Source organism: Aythya fuligula, chromosome 4 (genome assembly GCF_009819795.1).
Source record: "Aythya fuligula isolate bAytFul2 chromosome 4, bAytFul2.pri, whole genome shotgun sequence".
Lineage (NCBI taxonomy): Eukaryota > Metazoa > Chordata > Aves > Anseriformes > Anatidae > Aythya > Aythya fuligula.
Window position 1 is genome coordinate 50,061,983 of NC_045562.1, and position 12,963 is coordinate 50,074,945.

General features: G+C 40.8%; 2 protein-coding genes across 2 annotated transcripts in view; both read left to right on the forward strand.

Annotated features, from left to right (window-relative positions):
* NFXL1 (nuclear transcription factor, X-box binding like 1) overlaps nt 1-9,240 on the forward strand; it is a 41,899-nt gene extending 32,659 nt beyond the window's left edge. The window contains exons 21-22 of the mRNA XM_032186334.1: nt 1,759-1,812; nt 6,247-9,240. Of these exons, the coding sequence (XP_032042225.1) occupies nt 1,759-1,812; nt 6,247-6,420 (228 nt within the window). The 3' untranslated portion in view covers nt 6,421-9,240. The remainder of the gene's footprint in view (nt 1-1,758; nt 1,813-6,246) is intronic.
* A 2,454-nt stretch (nt 9,241-11,694) lies between these two features.
* The window catches only part of CORIN (corin, serine peptidase), a 129,542-nt gene continuing 128,273 nt past the window's right edge, over nt 11,695-12,963 (forward strand). Inside the window, exon 1 of the mRNA XM_032186670.1 lies at nt 11,695-11,769. Coding sequence (XP_032042561.1) covers nt 11,695-11,769 — 75 coding nt within the window. The remainder of the gene's footprint in view (nt 11,770-12,963) is intronic.

The window sequence follows — 12,963 nt, forward strand, 5'->3', positions numbered from 1 at the left end:
AATTGCAGATGTTTACAAAAATAGTGTAGTTTGCACCATTACAAAGTGACGGTTAGCTTCCAAAAATGAAGTGTGTTAACTCCTAATAAATTAACTCTTAATGGAATGCACACACTGAGTGTATGCACTTCTGAGGAATTCAAAGTGTCTTTTATTTTTCCTGTGCTGGTTATAATGGATAATCTTCCTATGTATCCTATGTATCTTACACAAATATGACCACACCATTGGGGGATAAAAAAAAAAAGCTCTTCTGTTGCTTTATTCTACTTTGTGGGTCACTTTTTTTCTTTTGGAGCTGATATTCTGCCATTAGATGGCAGTGAAATACCAGGAGCATAGTTGTGCATTTTTTTTCCCCACACCAAACTCTCCTGTTTCAGATACACATGGCTGAAAAGATCTCTTATATGCTTTTGTAGAGAAGTTGTCATAGTCTGGTTTAATGGAATTCTTAATAACATTTGATATGTTTTTAAAATCTATAAAATTGTCTGAAAACCTGCGAATAGGACTGTTTCATTGACCCTATCCTCAGCATGCGCTCTTTGAGCTACAGTGTTCTAAAGCACGAGCTACTGTGCCTTCTGCTTAGCCTTCAAGAGTTCTTGAATTGCAAATTGATTGGAACAACTTCCATCTGCAAACCATATCGGGTCAATTGTCACTGTTAGTATGCAAATTGTGTGTGCGCGTATACATACAGAACAGTTATTAGGATCAAGGTGGTTTTTAATTTCAAGTTATTAATCAGATTTGTACGTGTAAAATTACAAGGTAGTGGTTCAGTGGCCACAGTGCTCCCTCTGCTACAAACTTCACTCCTGTTAAGGCACAGAATTAAATTTGCTTTTTTATTGTGAAAAATATTTGTCTTAATGCTATTTAGTATTTTCACAGTCTTTAGGTTTTTGTGGCCTGTTAATCACCTATTTTTCACCTGATGAATCTGTTGTGTGTCTTCTTTAGATGAAGTCACTCCATCCTGTTGCCCTTTACACGTGTTCAGACTACACATCCTTTTGTTATTGCAGGACCAAAACTGAATGCACGAGCTAAGAGTCAAGTTCATCATGTGTTCATATTTTAATGTGTTTTCTGTACCATTTTTTTCCTTGTAATTTCTGGCATTTAATTTGCTTTCTTGAACAGTTCCAAACACTCATATAGAATTGTCAGTTTTAAGTCCAAGGTTTCTTTTCATATGAATTTCTGATGGTGGAGCGCATTTAATTAAATTCAGTTTGCGTTGCACCAAGGGCATTAAAGTAGTTTGAGTATGCATTATCCAATATATGTCATTCAGTACAAATGTAGAGGCTTCCTTCTGCTCTGTTAGTCAGGAAGTATTTGAACTACTTGGAATGAAATTATATATAAGAATTATCTGTATGTGTACAGTGTACTGAATTGAGGATTAAGTTCCTGAAAACTTACAGTGACTTTCTTAAGGAATTTCTCCTGGCTGTTAGAGAATAAACTTTTTTTCTCCCAAGGTTTTACATTTGTCAGTTGAGCTTGTCAAGTTAGTTAGAAGTTCACTTTATAGCCTGCTAGCATCCATTATATGTGTTGTGGTATTCAAATGTGAGTTGGTATAGCTTCTTCTTGGAATATTTTGTAATCTGAATAAGTTCAGAGCTCATTTGATTGATGTTTTGCTCCCTTTTGCTAAGAACTGTTCTAGAAAGTGTAATTATGAGAAAATAGGTTTAGCTGCTTTACAACAGTTGCTTATCACTTTGTATGTCTGAACAGATAAAAGAGGCAGAAGCCAAAGCTGCTATTGAAGAAGAGAAACGAAGACAACAGGTATCGGCCTTTCTTCTTCCCACTTAACTAACCTTGTACTGTTAGTACATTTGTATCCATTGTGAGAGAATCAAGAAACCTAAATTGGTCTTTGTCCTTTAAGGTCTGGTGGGGATGCAGGGTGTATTTACTGTACCTGCTATCGCTGGTCAGTGTACGTTGTCATCAGTGTAATCCAAGAAGCTTCTGTGCCAGCTACCTGGAGACTCTACTACTAATCTTATTTATGAAATTAACTGTAAACTCAGTGGTGGCAGTTAGGTCAGGTTTATCATCTAGAGGCTACAGCCTTAATGCAGTCCTTCCAACAGACATATATGCCTGTGCCGGAGCATTTGAGACAAAGTCATGTTCTAAGTGCAGTGTGTGGTGTCTGACTCCTTTTACTCGTTTTACTCGTTTATCAAAACAGTTTTATGTATTAGATTATACTTGGGTTTTCACCTGGATTTCACATTCCGTTCTTATCACAGAGCAGCGGCTCATCCTCTTCTTGAAGGGGGTGTGGAAGATTTACTCACAGGAGCGATCACTTTGTACCATTCTCCCAATCTCATTAGGACATTCCTGGGTAGAGAGGTTCTCCGTGGGTCACAATTTCAGTGATGCGTACTTTGATTAATTGCCTAGAGGAATTACTGAAGTGTTACGGCTCTTAACCAATGCTCTAGCAAGGCCTACTTTTGTTTTTCTACACGAGTTTCTCTGCCTCCCATGCTGGAAAAGCATGAAGTTATGTGCCTGCTGTCCAGGGGACCAGGCGTTGCTTTGTAATCATCTTGTAGTGTTTGCTATTAGTCAAGCTTCAACTGTCTACAATGTTAATTATGTGTTCCTTCATACAACTCAAAGACAGTTCATCTAATTCTTTTGTTCTTTAAGTTGAATTTGGAAATGTTACTTCTTGAGCTTTGTTCTGGAACTATAGCATGCATGCAAAACATTTGAAGCATTTTATTTAAGCAAAGAGAATCCATAAATGATGGAGCTGCAAGCTGAATGCTGAAATGTATGAATGGGCTTTTACAGAGAACATTTGCTGGGTGAGAAATTCAAAGTTGCTGGTTCTTGTATTGTCCTGATTGCATTTTCATGCATTCCAGAAGTCATCTTTCCATTCGCTAATGATTTTGTGTCAAAACCACTTAATTTAAGGTCCCTGTAGTGTGGTAGACTTACTCCACCAGCAGTGTGTGCAACATCATTTCTGTCTTGATTGTTCAGCAGGGATTGTTTCCCTGCAGTTCCTCCACCATTGCTTTCTACTTGTACATTCACTAAATAGTTACAGTCCAGCAGTACCATATATGACAAACACTTCTGCATATGTGTTTCCTGATGGACTGTGACTTCAGGGTTAGAAGACTTCACGTATAAGTAATCAAGCCTATTAACAGATTAATTAATAATGTCCAGTTGTAGAACACAATGGCAAAGATTATTCTAGGACAAAAGTAACTAATAAATAGGCTTCAGAACTGCACACAAGTAATATCAGCTACTGCTGCCTTTTATCTAACATTGATTCCTTTCCAGCTTGATCTCATAGTTCACCATCTGGTGATGCACGTTGGAGCACTCCACTGTCATGGGATGCTGGGTCACATTATACTGAATAAATGCTCTTACTCCCTTCTGAAAAAAAGTGTGCACCTTGTATCATCTTCCTGATCTCATTAGCACCTTCTTGTACAGCCAGTTCATCTGTTAGTCACAGCTTCTTGAGACTTTTTTTGATTAATACTACAAACTCATTAGTGCTCTGCTAAGTCTGCAAACTTCCATTTTGGTATTTGCTATATTTGGAGGCAGTTTCTGCTTATATCACTTACAGATGGAATCACTTGTCCCTTACTGGAAGGGGAGGTGGCTTGGTTAGTCTTCTCGTCATGGCACTAGCAGCCAAACTTTCCTTCTGCTTCCAATTCAGAAGCACTGTGTGAAGTCAGTTTTCACAGTTGCTAGAGGTAGAAAAAAGCTCAGTGCTTTGATTATTTAACTACTCAGACCAAGCTCTCTGTCCTGCTCCAATGTAAAAGATTTGCTAAATTCTTGAGCTAATTTCTAATGGTAAAGTGTTTCAGTTCTGAAAGTCAGGATCTCAAGCTTGAGTTATAAGGTAATGAATTACATGAAAGTTTTTCTCCTCTTTTTCTTAAAGAAAAATATTATAACGTCTCTTTAAAAGTTACAAAAGTCAACCAACCCACCCATCCCTGTATGTAAAATAATAATTAAAAATAATGCAATTTGAGGATATATTCATTTTGTCTCAATAGTCCCTGTCATTTGCATTCATTTACCTACATTTTCCCATGAGGCTGCTGCACCTTTCAGTGCAGGGAGAATGTAAAGGTTGATGCATGAAGGAGCAAAATGCAGTACCTGAGCTACACTAAACTGCACGGTATCTGACAACAAATTAGTTTGAGTATACAGCTCAAATACGTTTAATTTTACTTTTAATGCATCTGTACACACACAAAAAAAGTTAATGCTATAATAAAAATGCTAGAGCTTGTTCAGTTTGGAAAAAAGGCAGTCTGAAGGCTGGGCACAAGTATTACTTTATTGTTCAGAGATCACTGAGGTGACACTTTGGGAACGATGAAAATTATATAAAATCTGTAGGTAGCTTCAAGGATAGTGATTGCATCTTTCTCATTCTGTACCCATGAACCTTTGTTCATTCTCTGTTTTTTTTTTTTTTTTATAGTGTATTTATTTTTAGCTGGGGTTTTATAAAGATCACTAGGAAAGCAATTCAATACCTGTTATATAATTGTTCAAGCCCTATATTTTAATTCCGATTACTGCAATTCATGAAGCACTTCATGATCAGAAATACATAATAAGTGCAGAAGCCCAAAATTTTATTTAGCATCTGTGCAAAATGAAATATTGCCAAAATATATATGAATCTTAAGAACTCTGCGCTTGCCTCCAGATTTTGGATTTTGAAAAATTGTTTCATTAAAATGCTTCACTTCTCTGAAGGAGGATTAACTACTTGAAAGTAACCTCGTTTCAAATAACAGGCTGTGGAACTTTTTCTGAACTTTTCTCCCATCTCATCAGAGAAATGCCAGTTTCTGCCTTTATTAGGTACAAAGTAATAGACATTAAAATGGGTCCCTTCCTCCAGCTAATAGTGGTATCTGTCACAAGAAAGGAAGTAAGATGCACTTTGCGAAACTCTGACAAATATTTGCTCTCAGGAGAGGAAGACCAGACAATCTTGAGCTCCAAAGGAAAATTATATTTACTCGAGTACTTCTCCGCTCATTTCCCAAAACAGTCCTATTCTTGTTTCTTTAATGCACCTATCTTATTGTCTAGGTTCCATTCTTCCTGGCAGCATGGCTGTAGCAGTCATGTAGATTTATTTTGCTTCATAGACAGACTTTGCCTCTGTTTGCTGTCCACATTTCCTCTGCTTAAACTCAGTCTTGCACCTTTTGCCCAGCCAGTCCTGGCTTGCTGTGTTCTGCTTCTCTGATGTCTCTTCTCTCTTTTAGTGCATCTAGCATCTCTTCTCCATGTCTCCTTCAACTCTACTAAAAATTTGCAGAATTGTCAGAGCTTTTCTGTTTCTAGTCTGTCTCAACTCTCCCAAAGAGTGTCTTTTGTGGTCTTCCTAGCAATCAGATGGCTCCAGAGGTCCTTGTTTCTCCCTGCTGGAGTCCAGTCCCAGACTAAACTTTGTTCCGCATTGTATAATTCCAGTTTTTCAACTTCATACGCTAAGAAGTTTTGCCTTTAGTTGACATCCTTTTAAGAGGAAGTATGTTCCTAGAGTTTGGAGAGAGGAGGAAGAGGGACCAGAGGATCCTGCTAGGTCCCTTCCAGGAATGACCCTGAAACTGCTGTTTTGGGTAGAAGCTTGGCATTGTCCTTTTTTCCAGTTGCTTTGCTTCTTTTCAGGGCATAATGGCCTGTGCCTTATTTTGAAGGGTGCTATGGGCCTATTATAATATTTTTGTCTTGGTTTAACAGAGTACATCCTTATTACAGGAGGGAGATTTTTTTAAGATTTCAGCCTGTGCTTTTATATATGTTACTTTAATAGCTTAAATACTTACAAGTGCTTTTCTGCAATGGGAAAATAATGTATTTTTAGCCAGTGCTATTATGGAAATAGCAATCTCATCTTGGCTTAATATATTCAGCTTGAGATAGAAATTTCATGTAAAACTTAATTTGGTTGCATTTTTGCAACACTTTACAGGAAACTAAACAATGGTGTAACACCTGGAAGCAAAGTGCTTTGTAACCATGGGATGTGGTGCTACTATCTCATCTGTAGGAGATGTGTAATTTCATTGGCTGCTAGTTATTTTTATAAATGGATTTGGGGAATGTTATTTAAAATCTGCATGTTTCCTTGTTTTTAATCCTGATGCAATGCCAACTACTTTTGGTTTTCTCATCTAGGCTGAACTGGAAGCTTTTGAAAACAGATTAAAAGGGCGAAGAAAGAATAAGCGGAGAAAGGATGAAGTAGAAATTGAACAGTCATCGTGGCAAAAATATAAAAACCTCATTATGCTGCCAGTGTTCGGAGTTGCAGTTGTGATGATTGCATGGCTCATGGTCTACAACGACTGAAACAACTCAATATTTAATATACCTCAGTCAGGTAGCTATTATTCCTAGAATGTTAGTCTGTGTGTAACAGAACCTAATATGCATAGATTATGTATGTATACTATTTGCCAAGAAAAGAGCAGAGGAGGGAAGAAATGTCACCTTTTGTGTCATTACATTCGCAGCACAAAACTGAATTCAGACACTGAAAGTAATGAAATAGTAAATCTTAGTCTACACTGAAGTGCTGATGTAATTTGTCTGAGATCCATTAACATTTGTTCTATTAATATATTGAGTTACTTTTCCATGTCTCCATTTCACAATATTAAAAATAGCTTAGTATAAAATGCTTTCTTGAATATTTGTTTCCCATAAAATCAGTCCAGTGTTTTGTTAAAAATCAGCATTCTTAAGCTAGTCCTTCTGTTGTATCACACAATTTCTGTGCTTCATGCCAGTTTTAATGATAACAACGAATGGGGAACTTCAGATCACTTATTTGAGCATTCTGTGGCCTCATGTCAAAACTTTGTTTAGCGAAGGGAAATGTGAACGGTCTTTCAAGTCAACTGTATTACAAACAATAAATCGGGCCCCCCTTGCAGACTGTGAGTGACTTTTTTTGTTTTTCTATACCTGGTTCTCCTGAAAATCAAATCAATTGAAAACTTAATTTAGTGGACGGATGCATACCCTGAGCATGCGTATGAAGTACTTTCAGGGTACAGAGATATGTTCTTGACACTGCTTCTGTAACCAAGAGCAGAAAAGCAAATTGAAATTAAACATAAAGCATCATATTGCTTGAATATTTGTACAGATAAATATCACATTTGAATATTTGCATAGATGTACAAAAATGTAAAGTGTTTGAACAGTGTAACAATACAGTTATGTTTTCCATCTGGGTGGCTAGCCATCTAGCTAAACTTTAAGCTATTTAAATATTTTCTTACTGACTAGTTTAGAATGCCTTGCTGTAGAATATTGGTTGGTAGAACTACAAGGTTTACATGGCTTCAAGTTAAAAGAGAAGCTACATCATCTCAGCAGAGGGGCTGCAAGTTAAATCTGAGGTGAAGGGGAGAATGAGAACTGAATTTTTAAATCTGTGTTGGAAATCTTATGATACTTGAGCAAACTGAGTAACTGGAAAGTGCTTACTAGATCCTTCAAAAGATGAGGTACAGAGCTGGCAGCTTGTGGAGTTCTGTTTGTGGGATGTTTTCCCCCCACAGCACGTGTAACTTACTAAAAAAACATTGCAAAAGCAGCGGGACCATTTGTATAAAGTAGTAGAGAAGATTGCAGTTTGTTTGAAAGCTCTTTCTGTTTTGGCCCACGTGTGAAAGGACTCAGTACCGTCTGAGATGATACCTGAATATAATTAAGGTTCAGCAGCAGAAAAAGAAAAGCTGCAAAAGACAGTAGCTTTCAGATTGCATAGATTGACAAAATGAGGGAAACGGGTTCTTTTGAATTTTTCACCTAAGTTGGTGAAGGATAAGAAACATGAAGAAAAATTGGCAATATTTAGCATGAATTGGTGCTATTTGATAGATTTTTTTTTCTATTGACTTCACAAATGTATACTAATTCTGTCAAGCTATTAGTATATAAAACTGTAGAAATAAAATTGTCGTAGAACTGAATTTACAGCAGGCAATCACAGTTGTGTGTCTACTGAATTCTCTTGTTTCCTTGTGTAAGGAATAAACTGTTTTCTGTATTGTTGCTTTAACTCTCTTCTAAAATAACGACACCTGTGAGATAATTCCATGTTGTAAGTGTTGTTTCTTTAACCAAATGGGGTGATGCTATTATGGGACAGCTTAGGCCTGTAATTCTCCTGCCACTGAAAGAAAAAGAAAGGAAGTTTTTGTTCAGGTGAAGTAAAATGTGATCTATTGTCCAAAAATACAAAAAGATACCTTTGCAGTTGGAATATTTAGGTCAATGTGAATGGGGCCATTGTGGAAACAGCTTTTATTTTATGTGAATATAACCCATTTTTCTATTTATTGTAAGGTATTTCTTTAAAACAAGTACAATGTAAAGTTTCTCCCTGCCTCTCTGGCACAGAGAAGAAATCTCTCTACAGAGCTTTAAAAATGATCTGCACTTAAGTTGCATGTTTCAAGTAGTTCTTCGTGTTCTTTTCTGAATATTTTGCAATGTTTGTGTGACATATTGGAAAGGAAAAAACTTGCTTCTGATTGATTGTCTTAATTATAATAATAAAGCATAAAACTCCTTAAAATTCATTCCATTCATACATGCACGTGTGCGTGTAAGCATATTCTCTTTCCTAAAAGATGTGTATCTCTCCTGAACCTCACATATGTGAGGCATACCTATTTTTGAAATGTTATTCAAAATAGTTCTGGATATCTTATCCAACCATCTGAGTCATTTGCACTCTATTGGTCTGCCTGCTGAACCAGATATTTGTTGCTTGGCATAAAAAAAAAAAGCGTGGGGGCTCAAGCAATCTGCAGTTTAATAAATCACTGGCTTCTATTTGTTGTTTTTAAATAATTATTTCTATAGTTCATTTTTTGCTTCTTGTTTTTGTTTGGAGCTCCACATGTTGCAAGCACGACAACTTTGAAGAAAAAGGTATGGATGAAATCATCTGTTATTCAGGATACAGGAAATACTTTGAATATTTCAGGTATTTTGAATGTTAATTTACAAAAAAAAAAAGTGTATTGATAAATATACATTAGAATAAATGATATAATCTGATCTGATGTTGGGAAATTATAGAGACAAATTGGATGATAAGCACACTGTGCATTCAGAATATTTAGTTGCATGTAAAATGAAAAAAAAAAACAACAAAACTTCCAAGGGTTTTTCCTCATTCTGAATGCATTCTAGTAAGCACTCATCTTTTTGCTGAATCAAGGTGCTTCTAAGTTGTCAATATGTTTGGATTGGAAACTCCTTGGACAGGTTTGTTCCCTGTAAGAGTTACAAGGCCCTTGTATATGTTCATTGAATGTAAAAACCAAGTCATACAATAAACACATCCAAAACAACTTGAAAATTTGTTTCTTTCTGCCTAGTATCATAAAGCAGCAAACTTCTCCTGAGTAGTAACAGCTGAGGTTGAAGTGGAAGTTTTAGGCGTGCTCTCTGCCCCCCTTTGGCAGGGGTAGTTTTTACTACTGAATGGATGCTGAAATTACTTAATCATGCTCCTCTGTGGTGGTACTCTGGTAATTGTGAGAATGGGTTGGTGAAGCTGATTAAGATACAACAAATTGGAGTGGATGTAGTAGATGATTTTTTTTTGGCCTCACAAAGGGACGTAAGACCGATTTATTAGACATTTGTCCTGACTGTAACTACTAGAGAGAGAAATATTACTATGCAGATAACACCAAAATTTGTTCATAAAAGCTTCCATGTGTGAGTGTGCCTTTAAAGCACTGAACTCTGAGCGCTTGCCATCTCAGTAGTTCTGGCTCCAGAGCCTATCTTAGCTGCTCGGAGTGGGATGTGTCTGTGCTGCAGAGTTCCCTTGGAAGGATGTGCTGGGGCTGGGCAGCAGGAGCTTGAGGTGTGTGGTGGCTGCTCTGGTGTGGGGCTTAGGGCTGAGTGTGCTCGTGTGGGCAGCCCTGGCTGTGGTTTCATTTGCTTCAGATATCCCTCTTCTGCATTGGTTTCGTCCCAGCTGTCACGTGTGGACATTTAAGTTGCTCCCTCTTCTTGCTTTGTGAGTTTATTTTTGTATGCTTTTATATGCCCTTCTAATTAAATCAATCACTGTAAAGAAGGGTAAAATGAAGATACTGTAGTCTGTATTTACTAGGAAGGGAAATGCGAAGTTAAAAATAGAGAAAAAACAGATGAGGTCAAATTAGCTATAAGATAACTAGGCATACTTGCTTCTTTCCACTAATGGTAACAAGTTAACTAAATTAACTATATTTATACTCTGCATTAAAATATTTATAGGCTGTTCTACCAGAAAACAGGTTTCTGCTAGGGCTAATGTATCAATAGGGACCATATGCCGAGGGAGCTGTCGTGTAATTCAACCAAGTCTTATTTAATCTAAATAATTGTTCCTTGGGCAATGATTTCCATGAAACCATCACCAGCCACTGAACTCAGTTTAGGCTTTTTCTGGGTGCTGTGCGCGGGTTGAATGTTGCAGCTACAAAACTTACTCGCCAGATTGAGGGAATGGGGATGGGATGAGGAGGAAAAGTTGGGTCAGGGTTTACAAGTCCTTACTGCTGAGGAGAACGCAGCCTCAATCCAAGGCCAAGCTGGCCATGGATTGCACCTTTTGGTTCTCGGTTTTCATTTGTTCTTATCGTGATTTTTGACAGGGCTAATGAATCTCTGTGAAATGCTGTAATTATGAATTACATCTTGATTCCCCTTTTTTTTAAAATCAGAATTACAGCCCAAATTGTTCTGCACAATGCCCAAGCTGCCTAATGTATAAATACTCTCACTTTTATGTCTTCTTCTGTACTTCTCCTTTTATTCGTGCAATTGTTTGAAAAGAGGAGGGGAAGCACAAAACCAACCCAAACCCCATTGTGCTCCCTCCTGAGGTGACTTTGGTTGGGTAACGCAGGACTGAATTATCAGGAGCAGCAGTCAGTTATGCGCGGTGGCACTCCAGGAGCACGCAATGCCCCCTTTAAACTTCACACACGAATGCAAAGTGACGTGACCTAAATCCAAAGGTAAAGCAGTAGACAGCTGGGAAAGAAGCTGGAGAAGAGCTAGGGGGAAGCGTTTGCCTTGAAGTGCGTTTCTCTGTGTGTATGTGAGCGGTACAGGTGCAGCTCCCGGGGGGAAGGAGCGGGCTGCGGGCTCCTGGTTTTGGGACAGGAGGGCTGGGGAAGGGACATTTTGTCCCTTTTCTTTATTGGGGTCGAGGCGAGGGGCGAGCTCGGCTCCCACCACCTGAAGGTTGTCCAGGGGGGACACAGGCCGTGCCCACAGCCCCCCGGGGAGATCTCGTAGGGGCGATACGTGCCCCCGCGGGCTGTCCCCCTGCTCGTCCCCAAGGGGTAGAGCCTTTGTGTGGGAAAGGGGTGGGGATGCGGCGGCTTTCTCTCCGAGGTTTGTTATTATTGGGCGGAGGAGGCGGGAGGGGGCAGGGGGCCGAGCAGACAAAATGCGGAGCCCCCCCAACCCCGAGCCCGGCAAGTGTGTGTGTGTGTGCTGTGTGTGTGCAGTGTGCGGCTGAGGTAGGGGAGCGCAGGGGGCAGGAGAAAGTGGAGGAGCCCCAACAGCAGCAGCAGCTGCAGGAGCCCCGGCATGCTCTCCATGCAACAGTTCCCTGCCCTGCCGGCGGAGGAGGAGCGCTACCGGCAGGTCCTCGCCTCCAGCCGGGTAAGGCGAGCCCCCGGGGGCGCTGCCCTCCGCGGGGACCGGGGGAGGGCAGGAGGGGAAGCCGGGGGGCTCGGGGCGCTGAGGAGAGCGGGGAAGGGGCGAGCCCCGCTGTGCAGCAGCGAGGGGAAGGGGCAGCGCTGGGAGCCAGGCACGGTGCCGGTGGAGGTGCCACCCCGAAGCCGGCGACAGGTGACAGCCAGCCGCTGCCTGCTAAGGTGCAGGGGAGAATTGGGGGTCTGATGGGGTCGCCAGCTCCGTGCCATCACCCCAGCGGAGCCCCCTCGCAAAACCAGCGGCGCTGATGCTCCCCTCCGATCCCCCGGAGCCGGGAGGAGCAGCGCCCAGCCCGGCGGCAACAGGTCCGGCCAGGATCTGCGGCAGCAAAGTTTGGGATCCACATCCATAAGGACCCCCCCCGACACACACACACACACACCCGCCGCCACCCAGGGGTGCACGGAGAGCTGCGTGAGAGCCGGCACCGTCCTCCTGCCCCCCAGCAGGTGCCTGCCCCGGCGGGGATCGCGCTGCCGGAGGCCCGGAGGCAAGGGGGAGGCGGCTGGTGCCCCCGGGACGGGACGGGACGGGACGGGCTCGGTCCTGCCCCCCGGCCGCCCCCGGCTCCGGAGCCGGCTGCGCTGCGACCCAGGCGGTGCGGCAGCGGTGTTTGAAAGTTTCTGCATGCGGCAGTGGAGCTCAGCGGTAGCGTTTCTCCGCTTGATTCAGAGTCCTCGAATGCATTTGGTGGCAGACGATTAATTAATTAACTTTTTTTTTTTTTTTTTTAATAAATATATTAGCAGTCTGGCTGAGGTGGTGAAACTCGTGAAATCGTGTATCCAGAGCTTTTAATGCATTCATGGGGTCTCTTGGGAAGGCTTAGCTTTCAGCAGTAAAAATATAGGAATGGATTTTTTCCATATGGCTGCTTACATCCTTCCCGTGTTCCTAAAAGATGGACCATTAACCTATACTGAAATGTCATTCTTAGTTTTGTTTTTGTAATGTTTACCTTAGTTTGAGGTCCTGTTGTACACCTCTCAGGTACTGTGGCTGTTGGGGCATCGGTGCCACTGAAGGAATGTATCAGGGAGGTCACCTAAATGCCTGTAAAGTTGTTTAGGCTACAGAGAATCATGGACCCATTGTGCTTAATTTGTGTCTGGAAGAGTTGGTGGCATCACCTGGATGTCT